General features: G+C 51.8%; 2 protein-coding genes across 5 annotated transcripts in view; one reads left to right on the top strand and one right to left on the bottom strand.

The window, feature by feature from the left end:
- Window positions 1-17,734, bottom strand: part of Pnkd (PNKD metallo-beta-lactamase domain containing) — a 66,266-nt gene that overhangs the window by 45,610 nt on the left and 2,922 nt on the right. The gene's annotated exons all lie outside the window — the stretch shown is intronic.
- On the top strand, window positions 934-17,417 carry Tmbim1 (transmembrane BAX inhibitor motif containing 1). Of its 4 annotated transcripts, none has more exons than XM_021664401.2 (12): window positions 934-1,089; window positions 10,407-10,648; window positions 11,763-11,857; window positions 12,762-12,826; window positions 12,946-12,999; window positions 13,451-13,501; window positions 14,080-14,119; window positions 14,385-14,422; window positions 14,557-14,644; window positions 14,949-15,044; window positions 15,712-15,765; window positions 16,130-17,417. In XM_021664401.2, exons 2-12 carry the CDS (start codon window positions 10,447-10,449, stop codon window positions 16,274-16,276), a joined length of 930 nt encoding a protein of 309 aa, XP_021520076.1. In that variant the 5' UTR covers window positions 934-1,089; window positions 10,407-10,446; the 3' UTR covers window positions 16,277-17,417. The 4 variants fall into 4 exon arrangements, with proteins under 4 accessions (XP_021520076.1, XP_021520081.1, XP_060224607.1 ...); XM_021664406.2 differs by lacking the exon at window positions 934-1,089 and adding an exon at window positions 1,160-1,442; XM_060368624.1 differs by lacking the exon at window positions 934-1,089 and adding an exon at window positions 10,018-10,155.

The raw sequence follows: 17,734 nt of genomic DNA, 5'->3' as shown, positions 1-17,734 counted from the left end.
CCTAAATTGGTGTTCCCTGACCCCGGGGCACATATTTGGCTCCTCTTAACCACCTGAGGTAACAGTTATTTTAGTTATTTTAGTTTTACTTCCCAGTGGAACATAGTTCTGTTAGTGTACATATGCCGTGAGGCTTGCCCAACATTGAAATTCCCTAACGTAACGTGTCCCCATCAGTAAGTGACACACGACTGGTTCCAAGCAGAGCTTCAGAGTCTCATGCCTATGTTTGTATATTTTAAGTTTTAAACTTGGAAAGGGCATTTATCTGAAAAGCACACACCTGTCTGAGATTCATCACAGGTTGTTTTTTTTATGACATAAAAATGATTAGGTAGAATGCAATCGATGTAAATATAACACAGTCATGTGATGCATATTGTGAATCACAGAAACTACTCGTTGATGTTTGTTTTTGCTGTGATGGGCATGAACCAGCTGGGGTCTCACTGAGCTGTGCGCCTAGCCTAAAGCTGTGCTGAAGTTAGTGTGTGTGTGTGTGTGTGTGTGTGAGAGAGAGAGAGAGAGAGAGAGAGAGAGAGAGAGAGAGAGAGAGAATCAGTGAAATTTAACTAACTAAAACCAGGGTCAGTAATTGTTATGGCTGAGGTAGGGTGCCAGAGCGCTGGAGGGCAGCCTGAGGTACACAGCGAGATCGCCCATTCCCCCAGAATTAAAAAAGGAGACAATAAAAAATAGTAAACACAACTTTTAAGACTACAGGACTCAAGCCTCTAGGGCAAAGCGCTGGTATACTGACACTGACGACACCTTACTCTTGCTTCCTCCTAGGGTGGGGTCTGGAATTGGTGAAAATAAGTTATTTTTTCAGTAAGTTTGGGGTTTGTTCTCACCCGCGAGTCAGCGATGCTTCCTTTAAATGTGAGCCACCCACCCCTGGTTCGTGGTTGGGGCCTGGGACCGACCCCGGAACTCTCCCGCGGCCTCCGAGGTCCGGCGGCTCCTCCCCACTGGGACGCGTTGAGAGATGGGGCGGGGCGCGGAGCCCCAGCCCAGCCCAGCCCGGCCCAGCCCAGGACTTCCAGCGCTCGGAGGCCCAGGCGGATATCACCGCCCGGAACGGCGCAGGCAAGTGAGGGGGCTGCGGCCGGCGGAAGTGGGGACCGGGGCCGGCGGGTACTGGGATCAGACTGGGGTGGCGCTGCGCCCGGGAGCCGAAACTTTTCTGGCGCGCGCGGCCGGCGGCTCGGCTCCGTTCGTGAGCAGGAGCCAGAGTGGGGTCCTTTCCTCCAGCCATTGCGAGTTTCGCTTTCCCTGAGCGCCTAGGCAGGGCATATGGCCCGGCATATGGCGCAGCCCCGTTCGTTGCGCACCGGCGAGCTAACCAGCATCTTGGACGGTGCCCCTCTCAGTGGCTGAGTGTCCTGTCGGTCGCAGGACGTCTCCCCGACTCTGGGGCCCCAGAGTGGCTGTTGCTGCAAGTGAGATGGAGGCTGTCATGGTCCTCAGCTGGTGGGGAATGGGAGGTAGGGAGCCAGCCAGGGGCCTGGCACTTACCAGGGGCTGCCCCTGCCTGTCCTGGCACCTACCCGGGGCTGCCCCTGCGTGTCCTGGCGCCTCCAGGCTGGGTACAGACAGGTGAAGATGAGGCTCTATCTAAGTGGGGGTGGGGTGGGGTGGGGTAGGGTGGGGTGGGGTGGGGTGGGGTGGGGTGGGGTGGGAGGAGGAAGTCCTGGCACAGTGATTAGGGTGGAAGACAGTGGGTCAACCCATAGGTCTAGAGAAGCGTCATTCCTACTCATAACCTTTCCTGTGGTTCAGGAGCCTACCAGAAAGTACCGTCAAGAACTTTTTTTCTTATTTTTTGAGACAGTTTCACTCAGTAGCCTAGTCCAGCCTTGTATTGTTGCAATACACCTGCCTCAGATTCCCAAGTATTGGGAGTATTACAAGTGGAATCTGTCATGCCTGACACCCATGACCTCTTTAGGTCAGAGTGAAAATAAAAACAAAATAGGGAAATGGGAAAAGGGAAAGCGGGTGCTGGAGGACTGGGAAGGAGCCAGGACAAGAGGGAGAGACATCTCTTTGCCAGCTAGAGCCTGAACTGTCTTCACCAGGTCCCACCCCAGGGGACCTCCTTCCCCTGCCACTGTGGCCTGTGGGTGTTATCCATGAGGCTGGGGTCAACCTGAGCACCCTAAACGCCGCATAAGTGGGGGAGAGCTGTCATGGAAGGTCTGTCAGGTGTCTGGTTCTCTGGGACTCTGAAATATTTATCTCAATGGTGAGCTTTGGTTTCAAAGCCCGTGCCTTTGGCCTGGCCAGTGGTGGCAGGGCGAGCCAGGTGCTTGTCTGGGCTGCCTTGTCTGCCACAAAGAGGCCACCATACTTCCCTCCACTTCACTTTCTGCTTCTCCTTCCTGTCCAGTCGTGGGGACATGGCCGGCATATAGTTTCAAGGGAAATGAGACCATTGCTTCAAGGGCCCTGATTTCCTGTCTGACTTCAGGGCTGCTCGTGTAAAACTGGGCAGATCAGAGAGGTAATGACAGGTTGGTAGGCAAGCACTAACAGCTCATGTCATGGGCTAGGGTAATGGGCACTTTGGCTCATCTTCCTCCCTAAGAATCGGGGAACCCCGGATAGAAGCCATCTACAGCAGAGCACCTCCAACCCCAAGACCTCTCACCATGGCCCTTAAGAAAGAGTGGAAGCACCAGGACTGAATGTGTGGTGGTTCACACCTTTCATGCCAGGCACTGAGGCAAAAGTGGTGGGCTTCAGACCAACCTGGGCTACAGGGCAAGACCCTGCCTCCCAAAACAGTAACAACATTGGGGCACGGCACCCCATTCTGCTCAGAAGACTACGGCTAAAGGAGGATTGCAAGCCTGGCTGCAGGTCTGAAGCCAACCTGGGCTCCAGAGTGAGACCTTGTCTCAACCAGCCACGCTGAGGGGACATACAGATCTTCGGAGTGTCTTCAGTTCTCTTGGGAATGCTGGAGAAGAGCTGATCTTGACAGAATCTTCCAGCCCTAACCTAAGACTTTGGGAGTCTAGGCTAAGACCTGAGCTTTAGTTTTTTGCTTGTTTTTGTTGCTGTTTGGTTTGGTTTTTCCAGACAGGGTTTCTCTTGTTGTCTGGCTGTTCTGGTCTCTCTTTGTAGACCAGGAAGGCCTCAAACTCACTGAGATCTGCCTGTCTCCACCTCCCAAGTGCTGTGATTAAAGACATGTGCCACCATGCCCAGCTGGGACTTGTTTTGAAGTAGGAACAAGATGCAGAAGTCCACAGGCTTCTACTTGTCGTGGACATAATGCATGGGTTAGGGAGGAAGGTGAGACTCCCTTCCGTAAAGTGATCAGTACACTTCCTGTGACATGGGGTTGATGTTTAGGGATGCTATTTCCTGGTTCTGTGCTGCCTGGAAGATTTCCTTCATGCCATGCAATAAATCCCATCATGGAGGTTCCAGTAGCAGATGGAGCTAAAGGTTCGTGAGGACCCTCCAGAGGATCCTGGCACTCAGCTGACTCCCTGAAAATGAGGGCATGTCTGTCTCCCACCCACAGGTTCTTGTGGCCCTACCCTTGAACTTTGTGGCTATAGTCTTGAACTTGTGATCTTTCTGCTTCAGCCGACCCACTGCTCGGATTACAGGTGTACACCACCATGCCCTGCTCATGCGTGGTTCTTTTTAAAAACTTATAGTTACTTATTTGTGGGCAAGGGGGAGTGCATGTATGTGGAGGTCAGAGGACAACTGGTGGGGGTTGGTCCCCTCCTTTTACCAGGTGGGTCCTAGGGAATCCAACTCAGGCTGTCGGTCTTGGCAGCAAGTGCTTTTACCTGCCGATCACCTAGACCTGCTGCCTGGTTCTTAGTGCAGCTGTTAGGAGGTGCAGGCTGGTGGGAGAACAGGGTTGTAGGAGATGGGCGGGGACTTGGGTTTTTCTTAGGATTGGGTCCCCGTGTAATAAACAGGTGGTCGGGGTCACTGAACATCACACAGGCTGTAAAGAGATGGAGCCTCATGGGAACATCTTAGGAGAAAGTAAGAGTTAAATGGCCACTCTCTTGCCTAGAACATGCCTTGTGCCTCTGTCTCTGTATGTGTCCTACACGTTACTAGAGGCATCCAGTGTGTAAATCTGGGATGGGAGTGTATGTCATTCTGCTCTGACATTTTCTGTTCTATTAGCATGTTTATACAGAAACAAACTGGCAGGGCTGCAGCGGATTTTGATCTTTCAGCTCAGGGTATACCCATCTAACAGATGTAAAAATAGAGTCTGGAAGTGGGAAGTGACCTTCCCCAGTTCATGCACTGGAGTCAGTCAGTACCGATGCCAGGACAGGAGTTAGGTCCCTGCTCCTACACTGGAGACTCAGGCGAAGGTGGAAAAAGAATCCACATCCACTGCACAACCTCTCCCTCAGCCCTGTGCTGCCCTCACCAGGTGAGGGTGTCTTGTGTCTTCCCTGGCAGACAAGCACCCACAATCAGCCATCAAGTTTACATCCGTCTCTGCTGTTTGCCTTCCTTGGGCACTTAAGTCCTAAACCCCATTCCCTGCAAACTTTTCTTTCTTTCTTTCTTTCTTTCTTTCTTTCTTTCTTTCTTTCTTTCTTTCTTTCTTTCTTTCTTTCTTTCTTTCTTCCTTTCTCTTCCTTCCTTCCTTCCTTCCTTCCTTTCCTTTCCTTTTTCCTCTTTCCTTTCCTTTCCTCTCTCTTTCTTTTTTTAGACAAGTTTCTCCGTGCAGCCTTGTCTGTCCTGGACTCAAAATCACAGAGACCCACCTGCCTCTGCTTCCCTGAGTGCTGGGATTACAGGTGTGCACCACCACAACTGGCTTCCCCTCGCAAATTTCAACTCTTTGTTTTGAGACAGGCCCTTGCCTTGTAGTCCTCGCTGGCCCGGTGCTCAGCGTCTTTGAGCTTGAAGTAGTCCTGCTTTAGCCTCCTGAGTGCTAGCATTATAGGTGTGTCCCACACACTATTCCTGGCTCTCAAACTTAGCAATTTTAGTGGCTGAGTGAGCTTTTGTGAGCATCACAAATACCTTGGTGCCTTTGACTCAGCTGTTTACTAAGTACTGACCTTACCACTCTTAGGTGGCTCCCTCCTCCACCCCTCTGTGACTTTCCACTATTGTCTGATTTGTATTCTTCTTCTTTTTCTTCTTCTTTTTTCCTTTTCTTTTCTCACTGTGGTCTGATTAATAGTCCTGTTCTTCTGCTTGCCTCTCCACCTAACTTGGATACAGGAGAGGTAAACACAGGAGGGTAGATAGGGCCTTTGTGTCAAAAATGGCAGCAGCCCTGATAATTGCTTCCTCTCCCCACCCCTTTTTTCTTTTCTTTTATTGGAGACAGGGTCTTACTATGCAGCTCTGGCTGTCCTGGAATTCCCAATGTAGACCAGGCTGGCCTCTCACTCACAGAGATAAGCTTATCTCTGCCTCCCAGGTGCTAGAATTAAAGGCCTGAGCCACTATACCTGGCCCTCTTTTTCTTTCTTTTCTTTTCTTTCTTTCTTTCTTTCTTTCCTTCCTTCCTTCCTTCCTTCCTTCCTTCCTTCCTTCCTTCCTTCCTTCTTTCCTTCTTTCCTTCCTTCCTTCCTTCCTTCCTCTTTCTTTTTCTTTCTTTCTTTTTGTGTGTGTGGGGAGTGGTTTCAAGACAAAGTTTCTCTGTGTAGCTTTGGCTGTCCTCACTCTGTAGACCAAGCTGGTCTCAAATTCAGAGATCCATCTTCTTCTGCCTCCTGTGTGCTGGAATTAAAGGTGTGTGCCTCCAGTTCGGGGTCCTCTTTCTTTATGTGCACACCAAGGCCACCCTGACTGGTGATGTGGCTGGGATCTCTGAAATTACAACCCTATAATATAATTCTGTCTTCAGAGATAAGGGTGACAGAGAAGCTGCTGAGCTGGGCCTTTCCATATTCCCCCAGAACTCAGCCCTCTGTTTTTGTGGCTCCAGAAAGAGGGATCTGGAAGTGGGAGGGGGGAGTGGCCTGAGCCTGGGAGGAAAGTAACGGGATGGCAGTATGAACAGAAACTAATGAGGGAACTGGAGAATGAGTGGTTTGTTCTGGCACCTGTGGCTCTCCTGCTGTACCCTCAGATACTGGGCCTGGCTGGTAAGGAAAGTTCTAAATTCCTTTAAAAAAAAACCTTTTTTTTTAAATTTATTTTTATTTTTTTCCTGAGATAGTGCCTCACAATCATTTCCTGGCTGGCCTGGAACTTGCTGTGTAGACCAGGCTGGCCTTGAGACTCACAGAGATCTGCCTGCTTCTGCTAGAATTAGAGGCATCAAGTACTATACCTGGCCCAGAAGTTCCAAATTCTTGGCCAAGAGGACCTGTCAAGGGCTGGAACTCTTAAGTCTCTTGGTTCCAGATGACAACTCAGTGTTCAGACCCTCTCAACCTGGCCTCTTAATTCTGAGGCCAGGCTGCCTTAAGAGTATGAAGCTGATGCTGGCTTCCTGGTTGCTTCCTTCTCTGTCGTGGTGGCTCTGTGCGAGGGCGGGAGGTGATTTCTTGGGGAGAATGGAGGGAAGAGCTAGGCATGGAGACCTGGGTGTGGGTGGGGTTTCCTGAGATGCACACTGAGCAATTCTTTCCGTTCTGGTCTGGGCATCGGTTCCTGGCAGTCAGGAGGGCAAACTGCCTGGACCAATCAGCTGCTCTTTTCTGTCCTTCCCTCTGACACACACCCTCTTGCTTGTAACCCCAGTAGCTCAGCCTTCTCCACAGATTCCAGAGTCTTAGCATTTCATGTGCCTTGGGGAGCCAGAGTCCGACCTCACTGGGCCAGGTACAGCATTCGCTCCCTGAGACAACCCAGGGTTTAGTGGGGAACACTTCCCCAGGTTCTACATTGAAAACCTTGGCCAAAAACAATTCCTACTGTTTGGGCTCAATGCACACTCCTGCGGCCACCATGATTGAGTCAGGGAGAGGCTCTGGGTCTGTTATGAGATGGGTTGGACTACCTGAGAGAGGTACAAGCTGAGTCATGGAACTGCCAGGAAGGGACAAAGTCTAGAACACTTTGATCACAAGGTGGTGTTCACTCAGAGGGAAGCTGGATGCCTTCTCAGCGTGGGAAAATGCTCAGTTCTTTGTAGGCCCTGGAGACTGTGAGGCCCTCACGGCCTTTGATGAACCCAGAGGACCTTACTTCAGGCCTCACCTGTACTCTGTCTCCTGGTCTCTTTTCCTGTCCTTGTCCTTCCTCCTACCTTTTTTCATCTCTACGCTCCATGCCTCAGTCTGGCTAGGAGAATGGCTGACCACTTTCTCTAGGGCAATGCTAAACCTAAGTCCTAATGGAAGCCTTAGTGGTAGGGTCCTCATGGAGGCCAGGAGGAACTGGGGCCTGTCGGGGTTTCTGAGTTCCAGAGGTTTTTGCTGGTCTGACAGGTGTTGTCCTTGCTCTGACTCAGTGGAGTGGCAGAGGCTGGCAACTTCCTGGCTGGTACTAACGCAAGCAAGCAGTCTACTCTCCTGTATCCAGGGTCAGACAGCCAGGATTGTATTGTGGCAGGATCAGCTTGTCTTAAGTGGGTGGGTGACATTTTGCGTCTCCTCCCTTGTGCTTATGGATGGGACTGGGGCCCATGGTGGAGGCTGAATGGTTGGGCATCCATTTCTGTGCAAGCCTGCTATTGTCACTGGAGGAGGTGAGGCCAAAGCCATGGTGGATGGATGAGAGATTGATAGATGGACTATTCAAATAAGGGACTCAAGGACTCCATAGTCAGCCTTGGGGGGAAGCCTTGACTTCATTATACCTAGTGAGGTGTCCATGGCCAACATTCTCCTAAGCGTGTGTTTGAAATAACAGTACTCACCTGCTGGGCTACTATAAGGAGATAGGAAACTCACAGCTGAAAACATTAGCCATTGTTAAGATGTCTAATGTTAGACATTGTTCTAAGAGCTCAGTGTGGGTTTTTCCTCCCATTTATTTACTTTTATTTTATGAGCACTGGTGTTTTCCCTGCATGTATGTCTGGTGAGAGTGCCAGATCCCCTGGAACTGGAGTTACAGACAGTTTCGAGCTGTCGTGTGGGTGCTGGGAATTGAACCCAGGTCCTCTGGAAGAGCAGCCGGTGCTCTTCGCCACTGAGCACCCTCAGTGTATCCTCTCTTTTAATTTTTACAGTTCCTTGGGAGGCACTGTTACTGGTGCTGGGCCCATCTTCCAGGTGAGGACACTGATGTATAGTAATACCTCTGGGTCAGGCGGGTGGCTGAGGACTTAGAGAACTATATTGGGACCAAGCAAGTCCGCTGGCAAATTCCTCTGACCGAAAGCATGACAGGGCAGGGCAAGGGAAGATGGGAGGGAGGCCCATGAGTCAGCAGCTGAGCTAGTCTAGACCATGGAGCCCCAACCCAGGCAGTGAGTCATTGCAGTCCCTCACTTAGGAAGAGGGAGGGGCAGCTGTCTCCTGAGCAAAAGGCAGGCCCTGTATTGTCTGTTTCTGGGGGTCATAGTCGGCTCTCACAGGTGTCATTCAGTCCTGAGGTCACTGAACCACCCCATTTCACATATATCTTGTGAAGGTGAAAGGCCAGGTCATTGTGGCATCATGGCTTGGTGATACTGTTGGGACCTTTCCTGACAGTGGCTTTTTGGGACTGTTTAGCCACCAGCCTACACTACCACCTCAATGGTGGGTGTCAGATAGTTCTGGGTTACTGAGATGAAGGCCATAATGAAGTGACAGGCAAAAATCTATACCAGAGACAACCTGCTTCGTCTCTGCTTCCTTCCACCAGGATGCCATCCTTTCTGTGGACTCAGAAGGAGATCCTGGAAGGGGAGGGATAGGGTTTAGGGGAACAAGCCTTTGCTCCAGAGGTTGGGACAGGAAAGACCCTGCCGCCTGTATCTTGCTTGTGAATTCTCTGTCGTTCCGTGGCCTCAGAGTTCTGCAACCCAGTTCCAATGGCTGTCTTAGACTCACTGTCCACTGTGGGCATCCCATTCCCCAGATGCTCTGCCCTGCTCAGTGCCTGACTCCTATGCTTCCCTGCCTTGCTCACTTCTCATACCCTCAGGCTTTCTTCTCTCTGGATGGACACATTCTTGCTCTAGAGAGAACAGCTTTTCCCAATGTGACCAGCTCAGAGCCCTGGCCTATTACTTGATCCTGACCACTTTCTCTTGTGAATAACTCCTGTTGTCCTGAGAGAGGACGTGGCGGTCCTCTATCTGATTTCTGAGCTGCGCTGGGTACCCTGGAAAGAGAACTGGGACTCTCCTGCTTCCTGCAGCAGCTCTGAGGGTGCTGCTGACCTGGATTTGGGAGTCTTCCCTGTAGGGCAGGGGCCAACGGTCATAGGATGTACATGGGAAGCAGTCATTCTATGATGGAAATAAGCTCCTTAGCTTGTCTCCATTCTCACCTCTGCCATCTCAGAGGACCCACAGGCTATGATGAACCTGATAGAGGAGGCCTAGGGAGTACAGTGTAACACGAAGGACATCTACCAAGACCCCAAGGCGCTCTGTTCAGGCTGTGCTCCTAGCTGCTGATTCTAGGACCTTACTATGCTGGGCCTTGATGCTTACTTAAGTGAGCTAGCACTAAGAGTGCCCCTCTCCCCATGCCTCTGGAGCTCCCAGCAAGCTGCAGGGCTCTCCTGTCGGAGGCAAGCTAGCCTGTGCCCGTACTCCTCAGCTTGCTTTTCTTGACCCTCTCTGACATCGCTGCTGGGAAGATTTCAGAGAACCCCTTTCCACAGAACTGGGGGTACTGACTACTCCCCAGCAAGGCTAGTGAAGGGAGCAGCAGGCACAGCCTGCTACTTACCTCTGTGCTGGGAACCCGAAAGTCCTGTCTCCTGCCTGCCCCACCCCTCCCTCTGGGGCCTGGCAGTTCTGGCACAGTGGCAGGCTTGTTTTCCTCCTCTTCCTTTCTGCTCAGCTTCTAGCCTGGCTCCACCCTGTATCTGGCTCTCAAGCCTGCTGTTCCAGCCAGCTGTTATGGGGGCTGGGCTAACCCTCCAGAGGGTCCCAGCTGGCCAACCCTGTGACTCACCGGGAAGCTCTGCCAGGGGCCGGTCAGCTTCTTCCTGGTTCTGCTGTCAAGCCACTACTACATGGTTTCCTTAAAGGAGGACAGGGAGTTTCCAGGCTGCCTTTCTCATGTGCTGTTCTGACGCTCAGCGGTGATGCAGGGTGTCTTGACTAATCCCCACTCCTACTCCTGTGGCCAGGAAGCAGGGAGCAGGACAGGGAAGGAAAGGCCCCAGATAAAGGCTGCCGTGAGAAGTTCTAGAAGCCGGGGACTGGCCCGGTGGGGTGGTGGCCTGTGGGCAGTTAGTGGCATGTGTGATCTAGAGACATCAGCCTAGAAAGGAGCAGGGGCGGAGTGGGCGGTCAAGCAAACTCATGACTGCTTGCTTGTTTCCTATTGCAGGTCCCAGCAGCTGGGGTTTGCCCTCAGCCCTTGAGTGGCCATGTCCAATCCCACTGCCCCGCCTCCCTATGAGGACCGTAACCCTCTGTACCCTGGCCCTCCACCTCCTGGGGGCTACGGGCAGCCGTCTGTCCTGCCAGGTGGATACCCTGCCTACCCCGCCTACCCCCAGCCTGGCTACGGTCACCCTGCTGGCTACCCACAGCCGATGCCTCCCATCCATCCAATGCCCATGAACTATGGTGAGTCACGGAGGGTGGCTGGGGTGGGTGGGACAAGGTTGAGCTTGGGGCTGAGTACACCTTATGTTCCCTCCCTCCTGCCATCCCCTTTGATACCCTTTCCCTCTTCCTGTCCCACCTTCTCCTTTATCTCCTGCTCTTCCCTCCAGCCGCTTGCTGGCCTATGTATTCAGTTAGGAGACTGAGGCTGTTAAGACATGTACCAGAACTTACACCCGGAGAAGGTAGTTAGGCTTCTAAGTGGTTGCCTGAGGAACCATTTCTGTTTTCTCAACACGGCTGTTGCCACTGTGTTTGGCAACATGTCTTCCTTAGGTACCCTAAGCACTTTTTTTTTTTTTTTTTTACTATCTTAGGGCTGACACATCTCAAACCTTTATATACAGTCTGATTTTTGCCAACAGCCAAAATGTCATGGTTGGTCAGTGAAAGTGAGGTTAGACTATAGTAAGGGTCTTTTCCTGGGAGGGGGTGGATTTTGCATTTCTCTTTGGTATGGGAGACTGAACTCAGGGTCATTTCATGCTAAGCATATGCTCTGCCTACGTACTATACCCCAACTCCTTCTGGGTAGATTTTTGGAAGCAGTTCCCAAAGAGGCATCCATGGAATGTTGGTGGCATGCAGCAGCCTCAGTGTCCCAGAGCCAGCAAGTGTATGGCCAACTCCTATCTGGTCACGTGTTCTGAGGCAGATCTTAAGATATCATTTATAGGAGACAGTTACATATGGATTGTGAAGCCTGCTGTAGACCATAGCCCCTGCTTTCCTGTACCAACTTCCTGTGCACTTCTCCCCTCTTTTTCTCTGGCCCTCTATTCCCAAGGCCACTGCTCTGCCAGCTGCTTCCCTAGATGGTAGTGCCACTATCCTGCCTCCAATGATGTGGGCAGGGCACAGAGCCTGCAGGAGATGCTGGCTGATAGGACAGCTCTTTCTCACCTAAGCCTGGTTGGGGTCACTCTGAGGGTGCCTAGAGAACCCTAGGCTGATAAGAATCTGAGTTACAAGTGTGTCTTTTGGACACACAAAGACCTGAGCTGTTGAGACAGGGTCAGGGGTACTTTGAGGTGAAGTCCCTAGTTGGTTTGATGTGGTCTGTCTCTGGTCCTAGGCCATGACTATGGTGGGGAGGAGAGAGCAGTAAGTGACAACTTTGGCCCTGGAGAATGGGATGACCGGAAAGTCCGACATAAATTCATCCGAAAGGTGAGATATGGGCTGCCTGCCTCCTTGTGATTCTGTGCCCGCCCCCCCCAAGGGGCCCCAGTCTTTGTGATCCTCTCTGCCTTGCCTTTGTTTGGGGATGACTGGGAAGGTCTACTTGGACTCTGTACTTGCCCTCCCTGCCCACTGCTCTGTTAGACAGCAAGCTACTGGGAGATGAACGGAGCACGCTGCATCTAAACCACCGCGTATCCCTTCTCTCAACCTGTCACAGAAAACTGCTATCAGTACAGGAGCAGGCAGGACGGGAGAGCCATAAATTCTAGACTGACTATAAGCTGGATACTGGGTAGGTAGAAAGTGGCCAAGAAACAGCCAGAGGTGGGCAATGGCTCTCGACTAGGTCTAGTCAGGGAAGATTCTCTGAGGGCTCAAAGGGTGGAACCTTCTAAATTGCAGTCATTCTTTAACTTTTCAAGACTGATTTTATTTTTAGTTAATGTGTATGTGTGTGTATGTGCACTCACAGTAGCCAAGGAGTCCAGAAGAGAGCACCAGATCCCCTGGAGCTAGGGTCCCAGGTAGTTGTGAGCTTACTGATGAAGTTGCTGGGAACTGAACTCAGGTCCATGAGGAATAATAGGCTTTTTTTTTTTTTTAATGTGAGTGCTCTATCTGCATGTACACATGTGTGCCAGAAGAGGGCATCAGATCTCATAGATGGTTGTAAAGCCACTATGTGGTTGCTGGAAATTGAACTCAGGACCTCTGGAAGAGCAGATAATGTTCTTAGTCACTGAGCCATCTCTCAAGACAGAGCCTTCCCAACTAAAAGGAGGCCCTTTGTACCACTAACAAAATGGGGGTGGGGTAGGTTGGCCCTTGGCACTGACTTCAGCAAGAGGATAGTATGAAATGTGTGCTATATTCCCCGGCTCTGTTCTAGGTCTATTCCATCATTTCCGTCCAGCTGCTCATCACCGTGGCCATCATTGCTATCTTCACCTTTGTGTGAGTCTCTCTCCTTTTCCCGGCCTGTGTTAACCTGCTAGACTGCCCATGGAGGGGTGGCTAGAGGCTAGAGGCACACAAGCATGGTGTGACTCCTCTCTTGGTATCCTGTTTTACAGGGAGCCAGTCAGCCTGTTCGTGAGGAGGAATGTGGCTGTGTACTACGTGTCCTAGTGAGTGTGTGGTGCTGCTGTGGGGCCGGGAGGTGGGGACAGGGGCAGCTGACCAGCTTGGTTCAGGCCAGAGAGTAATATGCCCTAGAAGACAGGGCTTCCCAGAAACTGCAAGTCTCCCAGCAGGCTATGGTGGCAGGGGCGGGGGGGTTTACCCGAGGAGGAGTAACGCCAGTGAATGCTGGGACAGGATAGGACCAGATAGATAGGTCATAGTGGTGACATGTCAATTTCATGGCACTGTCCAGACTCTCTTACCCAGTGTCTATGATCACCCTACACTTCCTGATCCAGACCCTGCTCTAGGCTCCTCAGTGCTCTGGCTGAGAGAATCTTGTCCTTGCTTCCTACAAAGAAAGCAGCTTGGTCAAGAAGCCCAGGCTGCCCATGTTAGGCTAGGAGCAGGCCTTGGGAGTTCGGGCTTATAGCCATGTCGCATTTCTTCCCCCAGTGCTGTCTTCATCGTCACCTACCTGACCCTTGCCTGCTGCCAGGGACCCAGGTGAGTGCTGGAGACCCAGATGAGAGGAGGGCGGAAAGTGACACAGGGACGGAGTATTTTTGAGAGGAAAAGGGTTCGGACAGTGGAGAGAGACTTAGGAGTACTGATGAGGGAGAAGAGGCCAGCTGTGGTACGAAGCAGTGTGTGATGCCCACCTGGCTATCTGTCAGTCTTACAAGATATGTAAGACTTGTGTATACAGGATATGTAGCATTCCGAGCACTTAACAAACAGGCCTGAGACCCATACATTGGAAAGAAAATGTTTCCCACAAGCTGTCCTCTGACCTCCACACATGCGCTGAAGGGTGTGCATGTGCACACACGCCAGGGAAAGTTACCAGATCCCTAGCAGAAAGAACGCAAGGTTCAGAGAGGCCGAGGAACGTTGTCACGGTCACACAGGGGTCAGGAGAGCTGCACACAAGTCCAGGCCTTGCTGGCTCCACAGGACAGGTCTGTCCCAGGTTGTCCTTGTGTAAACACCTGAGGACCCTCCCTAAGGGAAAGGCGTATTCCTAAGGAATGGCTAAGACTTGATGGGCCCAAGGCAGGTAACCAGGGTCTCTCTCTCTTCAGGCGCCGGTTCCCATGGAACATCATTTTGCTGACCCTCTTTGTAAGTCTAGAAGGGGAATGGGAGGCTTCTCCCAGAGAAGGGTTGGGGACACCCTTGTGGAAAAATGTTCCTGGCTGTCTCCTTGCCTTACCTGGCCCTGCTCTTGTTCTTCTCTGTGGCTGTTCTTTCCAATACAGTTACGTCTACCCCCTGCCCTGGCAGGGCCACAGTGTTGGGGCTGGAACTTAAGAGCCTGGCATGTGCTGGGCCATACTGTAGCCTGGGCTGTTCTTAACTGTTTGCCTTGTTTCTCTCCTTCCCTCAGACTTTGGCTTTGGGCTTTATGACAGGCACCATTTCCAGGTATGTTCAGGGACAGTTTTCTGTACTCTTGGGGAGGGAGTGTTGCAGAGGGCTGGATGGACTGCTGGCACAATCCTGAACACAGCAAGTCTGGCTTATGCCCCTGCCCATCTCAACTTCTTCCTTCTCCCCAGCATGTACCAAACCAAAGCCGTCATCATAGCTATGATCATCACTGCTGTGGTGTCCATTTCTGTCACCATCTTCTGCTTTCAGACTAAGGTGAGGATGGGGAAGGCTCTTCCCTGGCCACCCTGCCCTCTTACATACACACACCTTTGGATTTGGGCAGGCATGGGATGGCCCAGACCCTTGCAGGCCAGACGTTTCCCTAGTCTAATCTCCTGCTCCCGTGCTCCGTACTTGCCAAGCTGCTTCCTGTATGTGTCCTTAGCTTGTCACTGTCACCGCCATGCCCCCGAGGACCAGCACTGGGACTCCCCACCTGGGGGCAGGCAGGGGCAGGCCTCTGGGACGCTAAGGATGACAGTTATCTGACAGGGGCCCCCTTCTCCCTCTCTGCTAGGTGGACTTCACCTCCTGTACAGGCCTCTTCTGCGTCCTGGGAATTGTGTTGATGGTGACCGGGATTATCACTAGCATTGTGCTGTTGTTCAAATATGTGAGTGACCTGCCACAAGGGCAGATGGTGAACCCAGTCAGCAGACTTCTGTGGAGCAGGGGTGGGCTCTGCTTCCCACACCTCTCCTTTGGCTAGTGCAGACACCATCACGATACCATCCTTTTTCGGTTAGGGTATAGTGGATTTCTTTCTCAGGCAGATGGTAAACCACAGCCCCCACGGTCCTGGATAGCATCAGTCACTTCCTACAGGAAGTGATAGGTTAGCTGGGATCAGGTTCTGTGAGGCAAACCTGAAGGACCAAGTCAGTCAGGCCTGGATGTAAGGGGCCTTGGGATGGCTGTTTCCAGTCAGCTGAGGGGAAGGATCAGGAGAGGTGCTGCCTGCCTCACCATGGCCGGTCCTGGTCTGTGCACAGGCACTTGGCAGCGGTGCCGAGCAGGATGGCGGGCAACTCAGGGTTGCTGAGGGGCTTGTCTAAACTGTCTCCAAGGTGGGCTGTGGGACAACCACTGCTCTCTCTGACAGATCAATCACATTCTCAGTTTCTTCCAGGATCTAGAGAGGCAGGATAGGGAAACCTGGAGAGGTAGCTTCCCTGAGCTCCCTGCTTGGAAGCTGGAGTCCCAGGGTCAGCTGGGTCTCGAGGGCCTGCTTTGGGCCTGCTTTGCTTGACTTCCTGACACCATACTGTGCTATTTCATAGATTTACTGGCTCCACATGGTCTATGCTGCTCTGGGGGCCATCTGTTTCACTATGGTAAGTTTGTTCCCTGTTCTGGGAGGGGGAACTGAGAGGGTAGAGATGGAATTGAGGGTAGAGATGGAACTTAGGGAGCTTGGGAGGTGGGGAGGGGTCATGGATCTTCTTCCTGTTTAGAGGTTTTAGAGGTTTCTGGCACCCTGTTGTTTTTTGTTGACACTGCCTGCTGAATGACAACTGTGTGTCAGTCTTTGATAGACAAGTGAACTGCTCAGGGGCAGAGACCATGCACCACACTGCTCCTTAGCAATTCCATCAGGAAGCTGGATGGATGGCACAGGTGCTCTCAGGACATCGTGCTGACCAAAAACGAGCTCTTGACACTGAGCTCCTAAGGCACTCATGTCTGGTTTCCCTGCAGTTCCTGGCTTACGACACACAGCTGGTCCTGGGGAACAGGAAGCACACCATCAGCCCGGAGGACTACATCACAGGCGCCCTGCAGATCTACACAGATATAGTCTACATCTTCACCTTTGTGCTCCAGCTGATGGGGAGTCGAGACTGAGAGGGAGAGAGGGAGAGAGGGAGGGGAACAGAGAGAGGGAAAGAGAGAGAGCGAGAAGGACTTCCCCTTCCCTGGCCTGGGTCTCACTCTTTACTATTGGGCTGGGCCCCTAGGTCTCTTCTCCCCTCAGATAATCTGCTGAGTTTCCTCTCCGTCTGACGGGAGGGCCTCTGGCTGTATTATGTGAGAATTAAGAGTGCTGGAGTTACTGGCAGCTCTTGCCTTCAGTGAGTTTGGCAAGGACTAGACTGAAGTTGTATCTCCTCCACTTTACCCATGATGAGGATGCACCAAACTCTTTGTGTGTGGGTGTGGGGAGTGGGGAGCTTGTGAACACAGGAGCTGCAAGGTGAAGAGGCTCCCCTCCCACCTCGGCCACAGGGTTCTCGGCTAGGTAGCTGGAGCTGCTCACCTCCTGGATTCACTAAAGCCAGAGGCTTTGCCCCCAGCTCTAGTACTCATAGACACTTGCCCTGTCTGCACTCTTTAGGCTTGACATCTCTTAGCTCTGAAGCTGGAAGAGATCTGTGCCCTGCGCTCTCTCTGTTCCAACCCCATCTTCCAGTAACATGTATAGACTATTTATCTGGGCTAGGGGGAAAGATACTGAGCAAAGGTCATTCAGTGTGGGTGGGGGACCTAACGGGATGGCATCTACCCTGGCTGGCACCCATCCTGGCCTTCTGAGGCGTTAAAAATCTGATATGGAGGGATCTCCTACTGTCTCGGTTTTGACACTCATAGAAAGTTGAGAGGGGGAAGACAGCAAGTGAGGTAGTTTGTAGGATCTTGAGTGTGGCTGGGAAGCAGTCTGGGTGAAGAGATGGTCCCCTTGCTAGTCTGAGAAACACTGAAGCCCACCCTGGCACCCAGAGACCTTCCCTTCTAACACAGGTTCACTCTGTTCCAAACTCAGTAGGCTGGGTTTATGGCAGAACCCCCTCTCCAAGCCAGCTACTGCTTTCCATGTAATCCAAGTGCCTCCAGCTGGTACAGGGGTGGGGGTAAAAGCCACCTCATCATGTGGGGTGAAAACCTTATTAGCCCAAGGACATAGAGCTGTTCTGTCCAGTCCTTGATTCTGACTGTATCACAAAGGGACACAACTAGAAATGTAATAAAGTTTTATGTTTGGCATTAAGACCCTGAGTAGCTATGGTTTTCTTAACTGTAAAGAGGTGGCGGCTATGGCCAAAGCATCTGCTTCTGCCCTCAGGTTGGATCCCGTTCTGTGGAATTAAGCAAGTTTTCTTGAAACAATTCTTGGTGATGGGCGAGACAGGCTGCTGAAATGTCAAAAAGTAGGCTGTGGAAAGGAGTGCAGATCTGTGGTGCTGGATCCAGAAGGGCCTTCCCAACCATCTGCTAGACCACTTTCGTGTCATGACCCTTCTATAAAAACTCCCCAGCTGTGTCTTTATGTAACTTTTTTAAAAGACAGGAAAGGGGCTAGACCAT

Source organism: Meriones unguiculatus, chromosome 15 (genome assembly GCF_030254825.1).
Source record: "Meriones unguiculatus strain TT.TT164.6M chromosome 15, Bangor_MerUng_6.1, whole genome shotgun sequence".
NCBI lineage: Eukaryota > Metazoa > Chordata > Mammalia > Rodentia > Muridae > Meriones > Meriones unguiculatus.
The sequence above is the reverse complement of the archived record's forward strand: the minus strand, read 5'-3'. Positions and strand labels throughout refer to the sequence as shown.

Bases quoted from the DNA above. Each gene is read 5' to 3' on its own strand.
- Tmbim1 (XM_021664401.2), top strand. From the start codon at position 10,447: ATGTCCAATCCCACTGCCCCGCCTCCCTATGAGGACCGTAACCCTCTG. The intron at 13,000-13,450 runs GTGAGTGTGTGG...TTCTTCCCCCAG, and splicing joins GCTGTGTACTACGTGTCCTA to TGCTGTCTTCATCGTCACCT. The intron at 14,423-14,556 runs GTATGTTCAGGG...CCTTCTCCCCAG, and splicing joins ATGACAGGCACCATTTCCAG to CATGTACCAAACCAAAGCCG.